This window comes from Strix uralensis, chromosome 6 (assembly GCF_047716275.1).
Source record: "Strix uralensis isolate ZFMK-TIS-50842 chromosome 6, bStrUra1, whole genome shotgun sequence".
NCBI lineage: Eukaryota > Metazoa > Chordata > Aves > Strigiformes > Strigidae > Strix > Strix uralensis.
The window spans coordinates 17,071,019-17,095,163 of record NC_133977.1 but is presented as its reverse complement, the minus strand read 5'-3'; the positions used below and the strand labels follow the sequence as shown (position 1 = coordinate 17,095,163).

At 38.6% G+C, this 24,145-nt stretch overlaps 1 protein-coding gene across 2 annotated transcripts in view; it reads left to right on the top strand.

Moving 5' to 3' along the window:
- PARD3B (par-3 family cell polarity regulator beta) overlaps positions 1-24,145 on the top strand; it is a 431,714-nt gene that overhangs the window by 22,623 nt on the left and 384,946 nt on the right. For both annotated transcript variants that reach the window (XM_074872992.1, XM_074872991.1), the window contains exon 2: positions 5,782-5,883. In XM_074872992.1, the coding sequence (XP_074729093.1) occupies positions 5,782-5,883 (102 nt within the window). The remainder of the gene's footprint in view (positions 1-5,781; positions 5,884-24,145) is intronic.

Below are 24,145 nucleotides of genomic sequence, written 5' to 3'. Positions count from 1 at the left end.
GACTGAAAATAAATGCATAGAAGTATTCACAGAATCATCAAGGTTGGAAAAGACCTTGGAGATCATCTAGTCCAACCATTAACCTAACACTGACAGTTCCCAACTACACCATATCCCTCAGCGCTATGTCAACCCGACTCTTAAACACCTCCAGGGATGGGGACTCCACCACTGCCCTGGGCAGCCCATTCCAATGTCTAACAACCTGTTCTGTAAAGAAATGCTTCCTAATATCCAGTCTAAACCTTCCCTGGTGCAACTTGAGGCCATTACCTCTTGTCCTGTTGCTTGTTACTCAGTTCAAGAGGCTCATCCCCATCTCTCTGCAACCTCCTTTCAGGTAGTTGTAGAGGGCGATGAGGTCTCCCCTCAGCCTCCTCTTCTCCAGACTAAACAACCCCAGTTCCCTCAGCCGCTCCTCGTATGACATGTGCTCCAGACCCTTCACCAGCTTCGCTGCCCTTCTCTGGACACACTCGAGTAATTCAATGTCCTTTTTGTAGTGAGGGGCCCAAAACTGAACACAGTAATCGAGGTGCGGCCTCACCAGTGCCGAGTACAGGGGTAAAATCACTTCCCTGTCCCTGCTGGCCATGCTATTTCTGATACAAGCCAGGATGCCATTGGCCTTCTTGGCCACCTGGGCACACTGCTGGCTCATGTTCAGCCAGCTGTCAATCAACACCCCCAGGTCCCTCTCTGACTGGCAGCTCTCCAGCCACTCCTCCCCAAGCCTGTAGCGCTGCTGGGGATTGTTGTGGCCCAAGTGCAGCACCCGGCATTTGGCCTTATTGAAACTCCTACAGTTGGCCTTAGCCCATTCTTGAACTTATTTATTTTAGACTGAACACTGAAGGTGTTTCATGAGGTGGCAACAGTTATGTTAGGTTTCTGTGACAACAGAATGTCAAAATCACTTTTTAAAATTTATGTCACTTCTCTGCCTACATCACACTTGTGCATTCATGTGACCTGGCTTTAATTTAACATTTGGTAAATATTTGCATAGTAATTCCTAAAGTGTTCTCCCACACATAAAGGAAATGATGATAAACAGCTTTTAAGTGGCTTGATGTTAAATGCAAACATGACTTGCAGCCCTAAGGTAAAACGCATGTTAGAGTAACTGTTTAATATTCATTTGGGAAGTGCTGGTATGTATTATACCAGGTAACTTACTCATACTTTTTCTTTACATATTTAGATGTTTCTGTTGTATACCTTAGCTAAACATCTGCATAAGGATTATATGCCATGTTCTAGGAGAACTTCTCCCCACTTGTGCTGTTTGGATTTTTTGGAGCCATTTTGAAGAAAGTCTGTAGATGTCTTTTCCCCTAAATAACTCTGCTAATGTGAGAGCATTTAGGAGCACAGATAGACAGTAACCATACTTGAATGCTGCCCAGAGCTTCTAGGCTGCTGTTAGTGTGTAGCTTTTACAAGACACTCATCCTTTTGTTTTTCAAAACTAATTCTTTCTTCTTGAGCATGTGAACTTCCAGTGATGATGATTAAGAAGATACTGGGAGGAATCATTCCAGACATTGTCAGAATTAGAACCTCTCAGTTAAGGAAAAAAAAAAATGTTGTCCTGGCATGTTAGAATACAGTTCTTACACTTTTTTGCTTTATATTTGGTAGTTTACTCAGTAGCAAGTACCTTCTCAGTAAATATGTCCTTAATCAATCCCCAAGCACAAATGGGATAAGTGTAATCTTACCTTGTATTGTTAAAAAACTTAAAAATCCAGCATTTTCTGCTTTCAACAGGTAAGAAGTATTATTTCATTGAAGCAAACATATGCAAGCTGGGAACAACCCTTCACATGTGTAACAGCCTGTCACCTCTGATACTGGTGTTACTGGGTTCTGACTTTCCTTTCAGACCTTTCAGAGAATACTGTAGAAGCAGAAAAACTGTCTGTTTTGCAAGAACTCTAGTGATATACTTTATGAAGTTACCCTGTTACTTTGGAAATGCAGTCTCCTGCCTAGTGGTTTTAGAATATATGGGAACCTGAAGTGTTCATGATGCTCTTTGTGATTGTTGTATCTTACTAAACCGTAAGAAACTTAAAGTAAGACCATCCCTTTCTAAGGAAAGTTTTGATTTCTCCAGTGATGATTCTGTTTTGGATGTACCACAGTTATTTTTTCAGACCTATTCTATTCATTTTGAGCTCTAAATAATGTCTAAAACATAAGTGTGTGTATGTGAATGCATATGCACACACATTCATTTTTCCTCCTGTTACTGTCTATCCCCTATTCATCATGTGGATGAAATGCTATTTGGGACTTAAGATACTCAACTCTGCTGGTAGTTAATGGCTTGTTTTATATGACGAGTTAGCTAGAATATTGGTGGTTTATTTATTGAAGCTGTCTGGACTCTTGGTGGGAGTAAAGAAGCACAGAAGAAACTGCTATATAGATTTTAGAGTTTTTTTATATAGACACTTTGTATCCTGTGCATGGCAGTGTTTTTGGAGTTCATCCAAAGAACAGAAAATGTTTTCTGACTTTGAAATCTCTTTGGAATGGGTGAGTGATTTTTGCTGGTCAGATGAACTGTTGTTACTTCTGTGACTGTGCAGAGGGAATTTCTTGCACCTAGGCTGTGTAGTAGTAGTTACTATTTGCTTCATCAAACAAGTCTACAAAAAGCATCTCTCTCCCTCTCTCTCTCTCTCTCTTCCTATCACCCCCCCCTTTCTCCCCCCCCCCCACTTAACCTTTAGTAGCTGGTTTTTTACCTTTCAGGGATGAAGTTCTGGTTAAGTTGGTAGAAGCTAGTTTCACATTTGTATTTCTGAAACAGCAAGTGTTTGTCTTGTAGTCTTTGGTGGTTACTGTAGTTGGGGAGTCCTTGAGATCAAAAGGTCGTAGTGGCTCACTGTGTGTACCTGAGTCATAGTATGTTGGGGAGTAGTACCTAAACTGTTAAGAAGTATTTTTCTGCTAAAGAAACTGAATCTTGTTCTGTTTTAGTTCTCTTATTTCAGTGTGAATTGTCATTCCTTTCTTTTAAGGAATCTAACATTGGCTGCACTTGCTCCTAAAGATTGGTAAGGAATGGCATCTTCTGTTTTTTTCAAATTGATTTGATTTAGAGACTACTTTCCTCTTGATATGGCCACTAACAAAACCATTAAATTACTGTATTTCTTGTGGCCCAAAGTAAAAGGAAGGTTAGGAATTCGTTAAGTGTAATGTAGTTGAGGGTGGCTGTGCGTCTTGAGCTTGTCTCCTGCCAACTTGCTGCATTCTGTTGGGACAATAGAGCTTTTACACTCCTTTTTTCTTTCTTTATTTTTCAATGACACATCTGGGTTGGTGCAGCTACTGAATCACAAATAGAAATGAACATTGAAAGCAAAATATTCCAATCAACTTTATTTTTTGCACATCAGCTTTATTCTGCCTACAGGACACTTGAACAGCACAATAGGTATAACAGGTTTTAATATATCTTCAGATAAAAATGATAGCTGCAGAAGTTTGTCTAATTAAGAGGAGTGGTTTTCAAGTATGCTGTTTTAGTGTTAGAAACTATGAAAACTTTTTGTAATTACGTTAGTTAAAAGGTTCAGGAGGAACATCTGTAGCTACTGATGTATTCCAGTTTGAGAGAATTATACTTTGTAAGTTTATTGATAGGGTCAAGTAACACTCTTTCACAAGGTTTCTGCATTAGGTAGATTATTTGATCTAAGTTAACATGCTTGCTTGTTGGCAGAGGTATGTTGCCTCTCTGCCTTTTCATCTTAGAATTTTGTGGTATGGTAAAAATACTTAAACCATGGGCTTTAAAATAGAGTTTGGAGCTGTAGTAGTTGTCTATGCTTTATCCCTTTGCAGAGACAAAAGCACATTAATTGATTTTCTTAAATTTTGTAATTTTGAACACGATACCTAGAATGAACAAACATTTGCTATTTCACAAATGGGTGGTTTCACTGTGAAATGAAATAACTGTAGTTAGAGATAAATTACAGATTAAATAGACATGTTACAAATAGAGATACTTAATTGGTTGTTTGTCGTTCAGCCATACTGTACCGTAGGTATACTTAACCCTCAAACAAGTGCAAGGGAGTGAAAAGGCTGTGGGTTAACCTAAGGCAGCTAAGCCCTGCACAGCTGCTTGCTCACTCCTTGCCTGGTGGGCTGGGAAGGAGAATCATGAGGGTACAAGTGAGAAAACTTATGGGCTGAGATAAAGACAGTTTAATAGATAAAACAAAAGCTGATAAACATAACTCTGACCCTGCCCCCCTCCACCCTTCCTTCTCCTTTCTCCCAGCTTTTATTGCTGAGCACAGTGATCTAGAATATTCCTTTGGTCAGTTGGGGGTCAACTGCTCCGGCTGTGTCCCCTCCCAACTTCATGTGCACCCCAGCCTACTCACGGAAGGGGCAGTGTGAGAAATGGAGAAGGCTTGGATGCTGTGTAAGCACTGTTCATCAATAGCCAAAACATCCCTGTGTAACCAACACTTGCTAGTCTGTATAGTGTGTCTGTTGTGCTTCAGTTTGCTTCCAAGAACTGTGATCTATTTAGACTTAGCAAAGAAGAAGGAATTGGAGATACAGGTCATTGGGATTGTTTATTGCACATCAGCAGTGCTCTTGCTTTGTCTGTTCCAGAAACCTTTCTCAAAGCTATGTGTGTGCATGCCAGTTTCTTGACCCTTAATTTTACCATATTCTGGCCAGTCTCCATAATGTTTGATGGAGGACTTAAATATGCTTTGTAATCTTAACATATTTCCTTTCTTCAGCATGCTGTAGAGGATGTGCCAATTCAACATTTATCAGTGCTGATACCATAGAGTATTCAAACATGTTGCTCTGACTCAATGAGCTGCCATGTGCTTGTGAAACCACAATAGCTGGTCCTAGCAGGATAAATGTTCAAATGTTAACTGAGGGAATTCAAACATAACTACTGCTTAGCCTGTCCCCCTTGCAAGTTATGTGTACACAGGTAGCTGGTATGGTTTTGGGACAGTGGTTACAGACTGTGTCTGCTCCCTGGTTTGTATTTCATGTCAAGGAGAATTTGCTGTTGAGCAGTGCGCTCTGAGCCTTTTGGCTTCAGGATCAGTGGAATGGTGGCAAAGTTCCCAGTTATTGAAGTGAAGTAGTTAATAATATATGAGGAAAACCTTAGTTTTGGAAGACTAACGTGATTGCTGTTAATATGGTGTACAACATTGCATTGGAATTTGAGAGCATTTATTGTGAAAATAAAACTGGGTTTTGTTTATTCTATTAATTTCTTTTTGCCACAATAGCCAGACCTACCACCTCAGAGAAAGAAACTATGGTTGTGTTTTTTATATACATAAATATATATATAAAAATATGTATACACCCCTCCCTCCAGCACTGTCAGGAGTGGTGCATGTCCGTAACGTACATATATTTATGTGTGTCTGCTGATAACCCAAATATTCCAACCATAAACTGTTGCAAAATGAAAAAAGTTTAATTTATCCTTATTTTTATTAACTATTTAACTTAAGTAAAGAGTGATAATGAAATGGTAATGTACATTTTAAAGATCTTTTGCATAGTGTGCTATAGGTAAAGTCTTGTTATGTGTCTGTGGTTTTTAGTCTCTTGATTTCAATTTCAAGTAGTGGCTCCAAGCTTCTACCTCATGATTAAAGAGGGAAACAAGTGGGAAGCACACGGGATGCAAAGCTGCTTTGTCTGGTGGCACTAAAACCATGCAAGGTTAGGTTAAGAAGTCTTCTGTCTGTCTTGCAGGATCCAACTTCCTGGGTAAATATTCACCACCTGGAGTATACAGATGGAGGAATCCTGGACCCAGATGATGTACTGGCAGATGTTGTGGAAGACAAAGATAAGGTAGAGCTTGGATGAAAATACTACTTTTGCTTTTTACTGTGTCTTTGCAAATAACTAATGCTACTCTCTCATTTCTTGGATATCTGACAGAGGAAGTGGGTGTTAAATATACTTAAATTAAACATATCTGCCCATAGGTGCTATAGCTCTCTGTTTCTATAGTAGAACTGGAGGGAACAAAGGAAAAGCATGACCAAAGCAATTAAGATAATCAGAGGGGTCTAACAGTTGATTTGGGACAACCTTTTCAAGCAGTTCTGTTTATTTTCATACAGCAATAAAAATAGAGTGATGAAGGAATGTGAGTTTTGCAAGACATCTTTTTTTATGCCACTTAAAATATCTTTTATAATCTTTTTTGCTTAGAGTTAAGTTTTTGAGAATCATTCAAATGTCATGGTTGAATATGTGTGACAAAATAAACAGACAAGTCCTGTGATGACAAGAACAGCTGCCTCAACTGTGTTAAATTTTCAGGAGGAGTTCCTGCGATTTACTGCTGAAAGTCTAAGCAGGCCAGTTACTAATTTTAAAAGCTATGAGTCTCTAACTTTTCAATTCAAACAAGATAGATGTCCTTTCTGGGTAGAGAAGTAGCTGCAAAGAAGCCCCTTCTAATTTTTATTTTGTAGTTATCAAGAAAATTTAGTTTGGGGAAACTAGTTGGTGACTTATTTCAGCATAGAGGAGGAGGGATATAACTTATAATACTTTGAGGTTTTTTTTTTTCCTTCCTAAAATTGGAAGAAGAAATAATTATAGTGATTTGAAACTGAAGATCCAAATATAGGATATGCCTGTACTTTCAGACAAATAGCTTTGTCTATTTATAGTACGATATGCTTGGTGACTTAAAAAATAATTTTGTTTATTGCAAACAGAAATGCTAGTTTTGTATGCTGTTGATTCTTCAGTGACTTAATACAAAGTGCAACATTTTGCTTACGATTAATGGGATGCTCAGTTTTCCAAGGTTTCTCAGTACCTTGGAAAGTTGTCTAAGGTGTAATTAGTGTCATTTTACGGTGTTTTGTGTGGGAACTCTTAAAAAACAATGGAGCTCTATTTGATATATGTTCTTTTTATCAAACTTGTGTTTAACATCTTTATTGATGATCCAGATGAGGGGATCGAGTGCACCCTCAGTAAGTTTGCAGATGACACCAAGTTGGGTGGGAGTGTTGATCGGCTCGAGGGTAGGGAGGCTCTGCAGAGAGATCTGGACAGGCTGGAGCGATGGGCTAAGGCCAACTGTATGAGGTTCAATAAGGCCAAATGCCCGGTGCTGCACTTGGGCCACAACAACCCCCAGCAGCGCTACAGGCTTGGGGAGGAGTGGCTGGAGAGCTGCCAGTCAGAGAGGGACCTGGGGGTGTTGATTAACAGCTGGCTGAACATGAGCCAGCAGTGTGCCCAGGTGGCCAAGAAGGCCAGTGGTATCCTGGCTTGCATCAGAAATAGCGTGGCCAGCAGGGACAGGGAAGGGATCTTACCCCTGTACTTGGCACTGGTGAGGCCGCACCTCGGTTACTGTGTTCAGTTTTGGGCCCCTCACTACAAAAAGGACATTGAATTACTTGAGCGTGTCCAGAGAAGGGCAACGAAGCTGGTGAAGGGTCTGGAGCACATGTCATACGAGGAGCGGCTGAGGGAACTGGGGTTGTTTAGTCTGGAGAAGAGGAGGCTGAGGGGAGACCTCATCGCCCTCTACAACTACCTGAAGTAATAAGCGATAGAACAAGAGGTAATGGCCTCAAGTTGCACCAGGGAAGGTTTAGACTGGATATTAGGAAGCATTTCTTTACAGAATGGGTTGTTAGACGTTGGAATAGGCTGCCCAGGGCAGTGGTGGAGTCCCCATCCCTGGAGGTGTTTAAGAGTCGGGTTGACATAGCGCTGAGGGATATGGTGTAGTTGGGAACTGTCAGTGTTAGGTTAATGGTTGGACTGGATGATCTTCAAGGTCTTTTCCAACCTAGACAATTCTGTGATTCTGTGTTTCTTGCTTGTCCATATTTACTGAAAAAATACTTAAAACACCCTAAGACTGGTTTACAGTAGCATTTGGAGACTAAAGATTGGGTTCTGAGGAGTGACACAGCTGTATGTAAAGGATAAGACCATAAGCATAAGGTGTCATAAAATGACATGTCACATCAAAGGGAAATGTGTTACTGGTCTCATCAATTAATAAAAAATAACATGTCCACCCAGTATTTCCTCTTTTTGAAGTACTGATACAGGAACACTTATGCAAATATGAGCAGTAGTTTGCAGAATATTTGATATACCATCCAGCTTTTAACTTGTTGCCAAAGCCTTTGCTATACTTTAACGGGTGTCACTGGTTGAGAACACGTTGCTGATGGAAGTTCACACACGGACGTAGGTTTAAGCATCTTCTGTTTTAACAGTGCAACGTGAGACTCCGTAGTTATGAGGCTGCCTTGAGGAAGAAGTACTGGAAAACTGGGATCTTACTTGCTGAAGTGGTTGGGGTGGTTTAGGTATACAGCAAACTCCTCAATTTTCTTCCTGTGATGTTTCAATTAGACGTGAGGCATCACTGCCATCTTTTCTTCAGAAGGCCTTGGTAAAACAGTGGTAAGACTTACTGAACAGCAGCAGCTGCAGTGACAAATCAGTTTTTTTGATTAAACTAGGGGAGAATCATGTGAGGGGACTGCTGTTTGAGAGTTTGAAGTATTCTTCCATTTGTGAGTGGAATTGGGCCATAGCATGTGTAAGGAGTTGTCCATACTACCTACTTACAAGGTTTCTTACGATCTGATAAGAACCAGCCCAATAAAAGGCCTACAAATATTTTATATCATTTTAGTGTGGCCTGTTAGCCTTTGAGCCTTCACCAGTGCTATTCCACACTAAGAATATGGCTAGAAGATGTTTAAGCTTTGCAAGAAGGGGAGGAGCTATTTGGATCTAATTGACCTGATATCTAATTTGGTATTTAAAGTCCCTAAATAGATGAAAGAATTTTTGGTACATTTATCTGTGCATTGATTCTCTTTGGTTTGATTATATGCATGTGTGATAAATGAATAAGCCACAGCTTTGTTGCTTCCTTGTCATCCTTTCCTATGCATCCAAGCCAGTAATGCAGCCTCCTATGAAATCAGTTGCCTTGTGTAAAAATAAGTGTTGCACTTAACCTCAGTGCCTTTAACCAAAGGTGTGTTTGGCATTGCAGACCATCAAGCTCTTATTCAGTGGCAGAGGAAAGTAGGTGATTCTTTTTTAAGGGTTAATCTGCTCTAGATTGTACTTTGATAGGAGTAAATTAGCACAGTTCCTTCAAAGGAAAACGTGCTTGCTAATCTATTGAAATTCTTTCACTGTGACAACAAAACAGTGAATTGGAGAGAGCTATCAGATATAATTTTTTTCGGAATTTCAAAAGCTTTTGACAGTCCTTAACAATAGAATGTTAAGGAGGCACAGCTACTCATGAGGTAAGCAGCAAGTGCTGCCCTGGGTCAATAAATGATGGAGGGGAAACAAAAAGATGGGAGTAAATGGTCAGTTTCCAACATTGTGAAATGATGGCACTGGGATGCATAATGCACGTTACTGGGAGTGGCAATGTTTTTGAGCTCTGCTTATTTTAACTTTGTGGTTTCCTTTTGAATTCAAAACAAATCAAAATTCAGCAAATAGGCAGTACAGTGGATGATATTAATTGCTGTCAACTCCACAGTTTTGCATGTTGTAACGGGTGACTTGTTCTATTTGCATATAAAACAGGTCTAAATTAGTATTATATTTGCTTGGTAACATGTGTTGTGTGAAAATACTTTGGAAATTCTTCATGGTGAGAGCCCCTCTTGCCAGTGCTGCTTCAGCAGTAATCTGTGGTCCGAATTGGATGTCAAAGCTAGTGTTGAATAGTTTTAAGATAGTTTGTTTTCACTGAGTTAGCTAGCAAGTGGTTCATGTCCTGATTACTCTGAATGATGGATCTAATTAATTAAAAACCCCAAACTTTGTCATTGGAATAAAAACATGCTATTTAAATTGTCTGCTTTTAACGTGTTGAAGCTGTAAATGGAGTCCTCTTTGTATGCTGTTCTTAACAGATTTCTATCTCGTGAAATTACTTTTTTCCTTGAGGAAAAAAATGCCCTAAGAAAATTTCTACTGTGCAAAAGATGAGTACAAAATATTTACATTCATATCATTGTGAACACTGAGCCTGTGCTTGACACATGTCTTAAGTGCATAAACTTGATGTACCCGTCTAGGTTTCCCTCTGATTTTTATATGGAGTCATGTTTTCAAATACTCACAAACACCTGGGGAGACTAAAAAGATGTAATGAAGCTGTAAGTTAAAACTTGCTTAGCTTATAGGAAAAGTTTAAACTGTTAATAACTTCCTAGATCAGAACAGTTCTGCTCTCTGAATACATACAAAAGTCTACAGGGAATATACCATTTCTGTTTAACCTGACATACGTGTTTTGACAGGATCAAATACAAGCAAAACATGCTTATCAGTATGCTTTTATCAGCAGAACCCTTCTGAAGTAGGGGATGATGGTCTGCTGATACAGGGCTGGGTTTTTGTGTGTTTGGGGTTTTTCGGTAAGACTATGCTTGCAAGGGCAGTATTGCAGTATCTACAACTTGGCCAACAAAACTGTTGAATGTTTATGTAAAGATAACATTTTCTGGTCAGTGCTGCTGGCAAAAGATCTAGGCTTGTCATCCTAGAAGGTGGTGCAGGTGTGACCTCTCCATAGGCTTGTTTGTTAGCAGTTCCACTTCTTTAAGTATATGGTGTGGGTGTTCTGTGGGGTTTTCAGGGGTTTTTAGGAGTGGGAGGAAAAAAATTAGTGTGTGATTATAGTGGGTGTTGAGCTGATACTGAAATATCAGGATGCCAATATAGTCTTAGAAATAGTTTTTGCTTGGATATCTCCTTTGTTAAATATAGGTGACTTGTGTTTTTTAACAGCAGCAGAAGCTTTTGAAGGACACAAAGCAACATCAATGAAATGCTGAAACAGTGACAGTTTTGTAGGGACTGTAACTGTAATTTAAGTGTTTCTAATGGTGATATCAAGTAAACAGTATGAATTAAGTGTAGTTCAGATGCTTTTTTGGCTAAGCATTTAATGAAATATTAAGTAGAAAAATCAATGAATTTATCCCTTCTCAGTTCACTACCAGCAGAAATGCAATATTGAGAAAACATGTCCCCTGGAAGGTCTCCAAATGCTAGAGAAATCGTCTGCTGCCTGTTCAGAATGGTTACAGGGCCCATGCATGCTCCTGATAAGCTGAAGATCTGGTTGAAGTTGTTTTTGTAGAGGATGCTAAGTAACTCTTAAACCTTACTTCAGATGGAGTTCTTTGCAGGTAGCTTTAGTTTCAGTGACAGCATTGTGTGAGGCTGATTTGGAGAAGTTGTTTCAGCAAAATGACAAAAACATTTGGATTCAGAAGTGGATATAAACTTCAAGATTGATGTAATTGTACAAAGGAAATACCTGTCGGGTACTTGGAGAGGTATGTATTCTGTCAGTGGATTCTGAACTTTTCCTTTGTTTCCAGGCAGGTTTAGTCACTGGGAGTGTTGACTGGCTGCATACAGCACTGAAACAGCAGTTATTTTCTGACCTGGGTTTGACTCTGTAGACCTTCAGGGTTGTCATTCTGTGAAAGTCATGACACGCTCTAATGTGCAGTGTGTATTTAAATTAAGTTATATTGAAGTAATTCCACCTTTGAACAGTTTCTGTTCCCTCCAACCATCGAATTCCTTATGAAATAGAGAAGGAAATCAGAACTAATGTAACCTCTAGGTAAGTGTAAAAGGCATATCTGAAGGGTATGAGGTGATAAGGAAAATGATTTCTACAAGCAGGGTGAAAAATGTTAAAATGAAGTCAAAATAACAAGGCAAGTGGGACAGAAGTATCTCAATAGTTTAAAAAATAAATAAAGGGCTGTGGAATTCAGAGAGGATTTCTCTTGATGGGGAGTTACAGCATTGCTGCTTTAAAAGCTTCCCCTGAAAATCAGTGGCAGAGGCCTTGATCCTGGCTTGTTTAAATTATCTTCAATGGGTCAGCAGAGCTTGAAAATGTCACGCTTTACAGATCTTTTTGTCATATGGCTTGATTCTCAAATATATGATCCATGCAAGTAATGCATACTTAAGTTAGAGAAATGTGGTTCAAAATCCAGACTTCTGTGTAATTGAGCTTTGTAGTATTTTCTCTAGGGTTTTGTAACTTTCTGATAACTGAAATGCAGAAGAGGTGTGTTTTTTTATATTCTTCAGTTCATTGTACAGCAGTATGTTACACTTGTTTAGGAAAAACAAAGCAAGATATATAAGACTTAGTTACAGCTGTGAATTTTTACCTGTTGAAGTATATGCTGTAGTGTTTTTTTTATGTAGACTGCTCTGCAGGTTGTTGCATATTAGTCAGCTTTTCCCTGGAGAAGTTAAAATAAAAAAAAAAAAAAAAATCCCTTTGATATAAAGAATAAGCACCTAAGAGAGATGTCTGGTAGCACAGAAAGCAATTTAAGTATGTTAGTTTTGTATAATGTGGAGGTAACATTTTAAATGTGCAGTGGACACAGAATAGTTCAAGTTGGTTTATTGTAACTTGCGTGCTCTGTATCTTTCATAAAATCTTCACCAAAAAAGACATTAATCAAAGAAAGGAAAACCCAACTTTTTTTTTCTTTGTAAGCTGGTAAAAGTTGCTCTGGACTAGGGTTTTGACACTCAAATGTGCTATGACATTTAGTTGATTAATACCATGGCCAAGTTACTGTTTTAATGTGTGTTCTTTTACGGACTGTTAAACTGGTGGCAGCAAATACATGCTTCGGACTTTTGATACTTAGTGCTTCTGGCACAGTCTTGGTTATGCTTCTGTAAGTTTGAATGCCTTGTTTGAGAGAACTGTTGTCTAGAGGCAGACAATTTTTATGTTTAGTTCCTTGGTGCTAATGAAGTAAAATGGGGATTAGTAGATTAAAAAGCCTGGTGTGTTCAAGATGGGAAACATGAAGGTGCAGAAATTTGGCAAAACTGGTGTGTTAGGCCTGTTGTTCTTTGACTTGGTTTTAATGTTTTTTTTTCTAAGTATAATTTTCAGGATGTGGTTAGTATCTGTGCCAGAATATATGTACATATTTGTCTCTGACTCTTGCTGCTTCTGGTTTTGCATTCATATTTTGTGGTTTCGGTAATGAGATGCTACAGATGAGCAGAAATATTAATGTTTGATTAGTAAAAAAGATAACTAATAATTCATTCTTTCAAACCCTAAATTGGTAAAAATTAAAATGGATTTAACTTTTATTCCAAATAACGTGTTTACAACCTCCAAAAGCATGATACATTGTTCTTCTCTTTATTATATTTAGAGTATTCTGTTTTCCCTTGTATTTGTAATAGGTTTCAGTTGTAATTTCCCATAATCAAAGTTATTGGGATATGAAATTGTTACTGCTGACAGTATTTGTTTACTTAAATATTCATAGCTAGTTCTGGGCGATGAAGATACAAAGACAAAACACTACTATGAGAGAAACCTCTGTGTAACTTCTGTTCTATCAAGAGTCCCAGTATTAAGTATTCTTCATGTGTCTGATAATTAGCTATGCATTGTGTGTCTACAAGGAAGGGAAGTATTAGAAAGGGCATATTTTCAATACTATCGTTATCCTTTTCAACACTTTAAAATATGGAGATATGAGACACAAGAAAATTTCAGATCAAAATGGAGTATCTATCCTTTTGCATTGACTGTGATGACACTTCTCATCTTGAGTCACAGGCTTTTGAACTCGTTCAAAAGGACAGTGCCAATGCTTGCTAAAAACTTTTGTTGAGTTTATGCTTTACCTGTAGTTCAGAAACAAACAAAAACAGGCATTGGAGATGGGGGACACTCTTATGGAAGAACTGCATACCTTGATTTGCTGGCCCTTTGATGAACCAAGGTGGAGTTTTGCTTTTGCTGTTGATGAAATAGTATGCAAGCTGGTCAAGCTGCAGCCTATTTTAAAAAATATGTCTTCACACTTTTCAGGAAGAAAAGATTTTATGCCATTTTGAGCCAGTGCTTGTTTAGGAAACAGATGTCTGATTTCACTCTTGTGTAGTAGGGTATGCTGTGAGCCACCATATATATATATATAAAAAAAGGATATTTTGATAGGAGTTAGGCTGTTTATTTTTGAATTGGGATCTGAACTGGGGGGGGGGGGGGGGGCGGGGCGGGGAATCACTGTCATTAGTACTTACTAAGCAACACTTTATTTCAGTAATGCAGTTTCTTTTAGAATACAGATTATGAAGCTCTGCATTTTTATGAAATTTGTTTTAATTTCTTTCTGCAGAGGTGCCATGCATTATTCAAGATTATAAAATGATTTGGATTTCAGGAGCATTTGGATTTGCTGATGAGGATTTCAAGCTGTGTAATTATGAAACTGTATGCACATAGGTTGGAAGTTCAGAACTCATTAGCGTAATCATTAAAATAACCATTTTTTAAAGTGTGGTATTACATTCCGGGGTGTGCAATTACACTATCATGTGCTTCTGGTTACTGGAAACATTCTTGTAATAAACTTCAGGTCTAGCAATGTGCTTCAAGAGAAGTTCATAGCTTTAAGAACAGACACCTGGTCAAATGTTGCTTAGCTTATTAAAGAAATTCCAGTTTTATAGCTTGAAATCTATAACACAGTGCCTGTATGCATAAATTAGCTTCCTATTTAGCCTAGAAAAAATTACAAGCTTTTACATATTTAGTGCTGTATAATGTAATTTTCTTAAAATATATATAGTCTTGGAACATATTGCAAGGGTTACTTATTTCAGCTCTACCTACTTTAAAAGTAAAAATGTGGTTATAGAGGTTCTTACCAGATGGACTCCAAACTTTTAGTTTTTCCACTGTAATGTTTGTGTTCGAACATTCTGAACTGTGAACTCCTTCTCTGAACATTTGTAACCACCAGAGTTTTCCGTTTGTGATAAGTATTTAATTACTTTTCTTCAAATTAAAAAAAATAAATTAACTGTGACAGTGGATCTGTGATGCTAATAAAATTCCTGATAGTTTTGGAATAAGATTGCCTATTTAAATATTAAAAGGGGGATTTTGGAGTTAAAATCCTTTTTATGTAAGATAAATGCAAACCTGAAACTTGTGCTTTTCTAATTTGATTTCCTGTTGATCCCTCTATTATCTGATTTGTATTTTGGCATTTAAAAAAAAGAGTATTAAAAACATACAGCAGGCAGAAAGTTTGGGACCTGGGTCATGTGGGTTTTGGGGAGTATTCAGCTGTACAACTGTAACACTTTCAACCTGAAAATGTATTTTGTCACCTGGGTACTAAGTGCTGTAGCTAATTGGTGGTCTGACAACTGAAGCTGTTTGAGTTTCTGTTCCTTAAACAGTGAGAGGGATGGAGGGAGGGAGGTCATTCTAAGTGCATCTGGTCACAAGTGGTGGGCTGAATGGACATTCAAATGTCCTCAGGAAAAGGAGCTTAATCTCTCTTTGTGTAAGCATGACCTGGTGGAAGATGCTTATTCCTTCTTCATGATTTTTGTAACAAGTACTTGGAATTCTGTATTCACATGTTGATGCTTAAGTGCATGTAAGCACACACATGTTAATATTTACCAAGAGAGTGATATGCATTGTGGAAATAATGTAACCTTGTTGTGGAAAGATAATTTGGTGGGTTGTCTTGCTATAAACTAAGCTGAGCTCTTAAATACTTCCTCATAGGGGTTTATTTATAATATGCCTTGGAGACTGAGAGAGTTGGGGTTGTTAACCTGGAGGAGAGAAGGCTTTGGGGAGGGAGACCTTATTGTGGCCTATCGGTACTTAAAGGGGCCTTATGAGAAAGATGGGGACAAACTTTGTGGTAGGGCCTCTTGTGATAGGACAAGGGGTAATGGCTTTAAACTAAAAGAGGGTAGATTTAGACTAGATATAAGGAATAAATTTTTTCCAGGGAGGGTGGTGAAACACTGGAACAGGTTGCCCAGAGAGGTGGTAGATGCCCCATCCCTGGAAACATTCAAGGTCAGGTTGGACGGGGCTCTGAGCAGCCTGACGTAGCTGCAGATATCCCTGCTCATTGCAGGGGGGTTGGACAAGATGACCTTTAAAGGTCCCTTCCAGCCCAAACCATTCTGTGATTCTGTGATTATTATTTTGCTTGTTCTATTTAGATTGCAAGTGGATGGAGGAAGGGGCTTTTTGTTCTGTTTTCCAGTTAGGGCTCCAAAGACTACCTCAACGCAAGGAATTGTAAGTGCCTCCTGTGGTATACCTTGTTGTGTAAGACAGTGGTGAAGGAGGTGAGGTGTTGTGTTGGTATTTCGTTCCTTTTCAGAAGCGACTGTGTTCTGGCCCGAGGAATCGGAGCAGGTCCTGGTACTGTTTTGGGAAACTGTTTCAGTGTAGTGAGCTTGCGTTATTTTTGACAGGTACAGTTCTGTTCTTCTAATTCCTGTGGCTCTTCCCTCCAGAAAGCTGAAGCTTGTTTAAAGCTTTGAAATACTGGCAGAAATGTCTCTTACATTTCAGAAGTTGCAAACAGTTTGGGATTTGTGTTTCAGAACTGTCCTGTTGTAACGGGGATATTGTAATGGTGTGCTAGTGAGATAAGCTAATACCATTGCTATTGTGAAAGCAAATCCCTCCTAAAAGATTAAACCCAAACCAAATGTAACGCAATTCTTGTGTGGAGGTTTGAGACATCAACCCTTATTTTATTTAAGGTCCAATTGACATGTTTGAGGAAGATAACATGTAAATTGCCGTTAGAAATGCACACATAACCCGCTTATGTGCCAGCTTCCTGGTATATGCAATATGGAGCCTAACAGAAAGCCCACCCTAGTCTGACTTCAAAAGGCTGGGAAGGGCACTGGCTCTGTACTGCAGCTGAGGAGCTGAAGCATAGTAGACTTCTACTGAAAGTGCCGAGTAAGTGCGAGCTAGTGCCTGCTTTGTGGGGTGGAGAGGCTGATGTGTGCACAAGGCTGTAGGGATGGAGACGGCCCTGTCCTTTGATATACTTATCATACAGTAAATATCTTTTGAGAATGTGTATGAATAAGAGAACACGCCTTCATCTTTTGGGGAGCTTAGAAGTCTCTTCTGCAAAGAACCAGAAGGCCGAGTGAGTTCCTAAGCTGTTTACCAGTCTTATGCGGAGCGGCTGAGGGAAGATGGGTTGTTAGTGTGGAGACAGGGAGGCTGAGGGGAGACCTAATCGCTCTCTGCAGCTACCTGAAAGGAGGTTGTAGTGAGGTGGGCGTGGGTCTCTTCTCCCAAGGGACAAGTGATGGAACAAGAGGAAAAGGCCTCAGGTTGTGCCAGGGGAGGTTTAGATTGGATATTCGGAAAAATGTCTTCACCGAAAGGGTTGTCAAGCATTGGAACAGTCTGCCCGGGGCAGTGGTGGAGTCACCATCCCTGGAGGTATTTAAAAGACCTGTTGACATGGCCATTGGGAACATGGTTTAGTGGTGGACTTGGCAGTATTAGGTTAATGGTTGGACTCAATGATCTTAAAGGTCTTTTCCAACCTAAGGGATTCTATAAATCTTTTCAGTATTAGTGCTTTTGTGTTGTTCATTCTGTTGTTATTCTCCAAAGATGGCATTAATATCAAAATTAAGTTACAGTAATTTGAAGACTCAAGTATTGAGGGCTTTTAGTTTTCTTCCCTTTCTTCAAAGACAGATGGAACAATAGTTCAACAACTCAAAAAAAAATCTTTTATTCACAATTACACATTTGAGGGTCAAGATACAATGCCGCTTCTATGTAGTAAAGTTCAGCTAATTAGCCAAATAAAAATGAAGTTTAAAAAAAACCCTTAAATATGCATTCAGGAAAATGTTACAAGAAATGACATCTAGGAATAAGTAATCTATCTGGAAAAAATGGAATAATGTTAAAATATTCTGAACTCGCTAGCATGAGAATATATTTGCTTTGCTGCTGCCTTCTACAAGCCCTTGACTGAATCCATTCAATGCTGGCTCCACGTGCACTGGTTCCTCTCTGTTTTTTGTTTTTGTTGGTGTTTCTTTTTGTTTGGGGTTTTTTTTTTTGTGGTGTTTTTTCTTTAATTCAGATTAATCTGTTAGAGCTGTTTTCTTGCAGTTATAGTGCTAGTAGTCTGATTCTTGCTCTTTTACCCTAAACTCGATGCAGATATTTAATTGTACCCTTGTTTTTAAAGATTTCTTCCTTGTTAGAAAATAAGCCAGGTAATCCAGAAGTCAAAGCTGAGGAAGAATAGCTGACAGTAAGAAGGGGAAGCTGAGTGACACAGGAATTGATAATTGACTTTTCTTGTTTATTGGTCATTTTGCACAGTAGCTACTAGGGATGCTTGAGAGGCAGAGGTAAGAAGAACTCTTTTAAAAAATATAACCTTTGGGGGTACTTATGTCCCGAAGTGTATAAAGGCTATCTTAATTTCAGCTTTGTGTGGTAAATCTTACTAAACACAAAGGGGTGCCAGACACTTCAAGTTCACTTTTGCTGTTGAATAGAGTAAAATGCTTCTTATAGTATATCCATCTCTCTGAATGTCTTCATTTTTTCTTCATTTTTTTGCCCAAACTCTTATTTTATAGTGGAAGAGCTGTCTATCCATATAACTGAAAGTGGCTCTTTGAAAGAAGGAAATTCAACCAAATTTTCCTTGGGTTTGAAGGGTTTGCAGCTTTCAGGATTTCATGTTATCTGTAAATAAGAGGGATTCTGCAAATCACTTGGACTGGAGAATCAACTTGGGATACCTGAATCTGAAGGAACACTGAAATTTATCTGTTGCTAGGACCATTTTGGACGAGTATGAAAGAAGTGGTGTGAAGAGCAAAGGAGATTTTAAACAATGATTTTCAGAGTGCACTTGCCTGTGCTAAGGGCAGGGGCTGCAGTGGAGAAGGAAGCATCCTGTCTCAGAAACAGCTGGTGCAGTAGTTGACAGCCAGAGTTCCCAGTGAGGACACACTTTCTCCGTATCAGAAGTGTGGGTTTGTGGAGGAAGACTAGGCTGTGCACTGCAAGTGCAACTGTGGACTTCACTGCTCTCTGCTGTTACCTTAGGTCAGGCTCTGGGGCCAGAGACCAGCTGCAGCAGAGAACTGCAGACTTCTGAGAGGTTGTCTGGTACTGTTCCTTCTTTGGTAGGGAATGCTAGAAGTGGATAAGAAAAATTAGGGCTTGCGGGCTGCTTCTAGGTTGTTCACTCAATTTCACCCTGAATTTCTGTGCCAGAAGAAACTGTAGGATAAAAATGTCTGGTAAAGAAATGCTTAATAACTACAGTTGAATCTTGGGAAATAAAAAATAACCTTTACTTCCCATATGTTTAAAACAAATTTATCTTACAGTAGAAAAATGACAAGGAATGTCAATTGCAAAGAATATAGGGGAAAGGGTAATTCTAAAAAATTATTTTTTAAAATTAGTGAAGTTGACATGTACACTTCAGCTTGATTGGAGGCTTCATTTGTAGATGCTTTTTCTGTTGCATGACTTGAAAATTGACTTGAAAACAAGCAATAGTCAAAACTTAAGATAAAAATGCATGAAAAACTAGTCAATAAAGTATGCACATGTGTATTATGTGGCTTCCTAGAATGTCATGAAAATAGTCCGTGGCTTTATACCACTGTTTTTGCGTTTTTTCATGTGGTGTGTGATTTCTTACTAATTAAAAGTAGCTAGTTTTAAATCTATGGGTTTTTTTGTTACTGTCCTTTTCACAAAATAATTTCTTGTCTTCCTTGAATTTTCAAATAAAATGAGAGCTAACTTTGAACTTAAGTTCTACTCTTATATGATTATTTAGCAGGCTACAGTAATTATAGAAATTAGTGTGTTTTTTAAGAAAAGTACACTTTTCCCAGTGCATTTTTAACTTTAAGGTATAATTCTCAAGAGGATAATAAAATACACTGTGGTGGATCGTGCAATCAAGTTAATGCAATCAAGTTGCTAATCATTTTCTTGGAAGAACCTCCGTTAGAGAAGACTCACTCTTCTTCTACTGAAGAAATGTCCTCATTTGCTGTTAATTGAGGTCCTAAGCTTAAACTGCTAGGTTTAGCTTGACCCAGGTCATGTTAGTGTCACTTTCAAGTTCTGATTGCTTGCCTTCCCGGGACTGCACAGAGATTACTGACTGATAAGAAATCAAAGAACTGAATTTCAGAGTACTGAGATTTTCCTGATCTTAATGTTTTACATGTTTAAAATCTGAGGATTCTTTCATATGGTGCTAATGCATTTTATATTAACACTTCTGAAAAGTTTTTCTTAGATGCCATGTTTTTTCTTACATCGTTTTATGTTCAGCCTTCAAGGAAGGTTTTCTCAAACTTTCACTTATATCTAATAGTCAGTCAAAGCTGTAAGGAAAAAACCTGTATGATCAAGAAGTTCCTGCAGGTCAGTACAGAATAATGATAGTGAGATGAACAAACAATACAGCAACAGGAACTATGTGTCTTAAGATACTTTACTGTACCTTTGCAACATTGAAGATAAACTGCTGAAGATAGGAATGAAATGTACAATGTGAGGAGCTTTGATCACCATGTGTGGTGTATTTAGTTTCAAGTTATCAGATCCATATGGAGCTAAAACTACCCACTGGCTTTATTTATAATCCTTGTATAGAACAGTAGTTCTTATTTCTGGCCCCCTTCCCCTCAAACTGGTTCTAGTAAGTGATGTATAAAGGGGTGAAGAATTTTAATTTCTCCTTTTAGATGATGGCTTCTATAGCGTTATTCTGTATGGTGTGTTATTCTGCATGGTAGCAGCATTCACTTAATGGCAATTCAAGTAACACCTTCATAGCTAGAATTCTGTTGAGTCTTGTGTATAAACACAAAGTGGAAAAGTAAATTCATTTGGAGACAGAGGCAGTTAATCTGAGAAATCAAATATGAAGTGCACTTCAGAAAAGTTTTTTTCTTTTTTCCCTTCTGAAAGGTTTTTTTTTTTTAATTTTGTGAAGATGAAAGCCTACGAACATATGGCATTTTTGTGTTCAGAATCCCTTCTTCAGAAACCTTCCCTGTTCCTTCCAGCCCTCACGAAGCTGGCTTGAGATACAGCAAAGGACTTGTAGCAATATATGGTCTCTTTACTGTCTTATGTGAGTGAGTCACATTCCCATTTCCCTATAACCATTTTAGAATGCTGTCCTGGTCATCCCATGTGAAAGAGAAGACAGCAGCAGTTGTATACAGCTGTGCTTACGTAGCCTGGTCAGTTGTCTGTGTCTCTGGAAAAGGGGTTTTTACTTCAGTGTATGAAGGCTCTGCTTCCAGTAGGGCCACTAAAAGATACTGAATGTTTCTTTGGCTTAGTTTTGCTTTGGCTGTTGTTTCCTGGCAGCCTTGAGCCAGCCTAAGTGTGCATTTGCTTTCAAGAGAGATAGTGTTGTCTCTCTCCACCTAATCCTCCTGCTCTTGCCCTTTGAACTGTACAGGAACTGATCTGACACAAACATAAAACTGTTTTTACCCAGAACAGTTTCCCAGAGTACTTCCTTTTGTGAGCTCTGTGCCTGCCAAAAGAGGTGAGAAGCAGCAGTTTTTCTGGGTAGGGGAAAGGTGGTGCTGCTAATGTTCATGAAGTGGTCAAGCTACTGTGGTACATAAGGAGCTGAGGCTCCTGTTCTTTGCTTGCAACCGCTACAGGAAGAAGATTAGTTTCAAATTGTGTTACTAGGCAATAATACACCAGAATGGGATGAAAAATGTCCCTGGGAAACTGGGACCCTCTGTCACTCCTTTTACTGCACTGCTTTGTTGAACTGGGCCATCCTTGCTGTAGTAGCTTACAAGTTTCAGAGATTTTGCTGCCATTTCACAGTCTAATTTTTATCACTGTCCTCTGTTCAAAGAAATTCCAGTAAATGGCAGGGAGTATGTGAATAAATAATCATTACATGTTCAATACGATTTCCAAGAACTGTCCTATGTCACTTCATGCACCTTACTACTATGGGATATTATTTTTGTAGCAAGCTTGCTGGTGTTGGAGTCCTTTCTGCTCCCCTGGGAGAAGGTGCCTGTTGGACAGCTCCTCTTGTCCTGCCTCACAGGTGTGGCTCTTAAATGAGGTTTTAGGATAGGTGTATGGATATTTTTCTTTTTAAAATTTATATACTGCTTCATCTAAATGCAGATTGGCAACCAGCAAGAAGACAGAAGTACTGCAGAAGAGTTGGTTTTCACCTCCTTGTTCAAAAAAAAGTAGTGCGGAAAGGATTATGGTGCAACATAAATGGTTTTGTAGCTATGCTGATTAGCTGTGCTGCTTCAAAGTTTAGAAAACTTGATGATTGGCCACATACAGGAGAGGAAAACCTGATAATTGCAGCATTTGGAACCCCAGCTTTTCTTCATTAAAACTAATGAGGATATGAATAATTCTACAGTTTGGAGGTTTTAAAAGTAGTATAAAAGCTGGAAATAGAGATTACAGGCTGACTGAAAAGAGTATCATTGTGCTGTGATCAATGGCTGTTTCAAAAAACAAAACTGTACATACCTGTCAGCAGGCACTGGGACAGTTACATCAAAAGGTTCAGAATGATCTGGGTCATTATAAACATTAGTTATAAGGTGTTTGTGGGTTCCTTGCTTGTCTGCTTTAATTAACTACATTCTGGTAGTAGAACAGGGCTCGAAAGTTAATGTTCACAAATGTTGTAGCAGACATACCTGGCTGGTAACCTCATAGCAGAAGAGGGGAGGTGAGGATGACTATGTCTAGCTTCCTGGCAGCCAAAGCATGGCACATAATTTAGTCCTAGATGTACTCCTGTGTCCTCGTATTAATACAGATAGAAACATATGCTGTGAAACTCTTTTGGAAATCCAAGTGAGAAGTGTTTTTTCTGGTTTATTTATTACTTTGAAAGTAAAAATTAGTAAAAAGGGGTAATTCAGTCCCTTTTGAAATTGTCCCAAATGTGTAAAGCATGTGAATAAATGCTTCCAACTATTCCTTTTTCTGTTGGCTGTTTAATTAGTAACAGTAGCCAGTCTGTGGAGGATAGCTGAGAATATAAACATACCTTTAAATATCTTCAAATCGTATAAGGTAGAATTGAGGAAAAATAACAAACAGCATCTGAAGTATCTTTATCTTAACATTTGATTGCACTGTAAACAGTGGGTGTTACTGGGACTTCCAGTACTTGGCTTTTTCCCCAGTATGTTCCTTACTCTTCAGAAACAAAAAAAACCCCCCACAACCCAGAACTGTACTGTGAATACATTATAAGCACTATCATAGTTGCCTGGTGAATGTATTCTGCAGTATGATTTCAAGTAGTGGAAAATAGTTTTATCCAGTTAGTGGAAGACACATTATTGACTGGATTGGATACAAAGAAAATTGAACTATCTGTTAAAGGTGATGATCTGTTTGTTTTTAATATATTGTTCTGAAAGTGCAAACATTTGAAAACTTAGATTGCTTATCTCCCAAGAAAAACAATAGCATCTTTTAGCCTTCTGTGATCATCATGTGCTGTTGCTCATTGTGCCTAATTGTCAGGACTGCATGTTTCCCTTCCCGTTTGACCCAGCTTTCATGCCTTCTTTTTAATTTATCTTGTATCTTTTTATCTCAATTGCTAGATAAGATCTTCTGAATCAGTTGAACTGGTTTGTTTAAAAAGCTATCAAACAAAAAAAACCCAGCTGCAGATGCACTTAGATATTTAAAAAACCATCACAAAAAAACAAACACTTGTCCCAAGCAATTGAAACCTGTCAAAGAAATATGCAGCTGTTCTTAACGGTGTTTTATTTTTTAAGCTGTGAGGTTTCAGACAGCCTTAATAATTGGCAGTACTGTGACTTCCGCTTGCTAACCAGCTAGTGGATAGTCTAGAGTAGATAGACTGCTAGAAGTAATTCCACTTGATAGAAGGTGTAATTTTAAAACTCTTAAGAAAATACATTTAGATCTGAAATGATCATCTTCATATGTGTAAATCAGAAAGACTAGATTTAATGTGTAACTGGGAATTGATGCTTTTCAGTTTAAGGAAGCAGTAATGCTAATATACTACAGTATGACCTGACAGCCTGATATGGTGAACCCTGGGGTCTTGATCAGAATTAGACCTGTAGTTCTAATGGGGACCACTTACAAGCCAGGCTAGATACTGCTCATTCTGGTGCA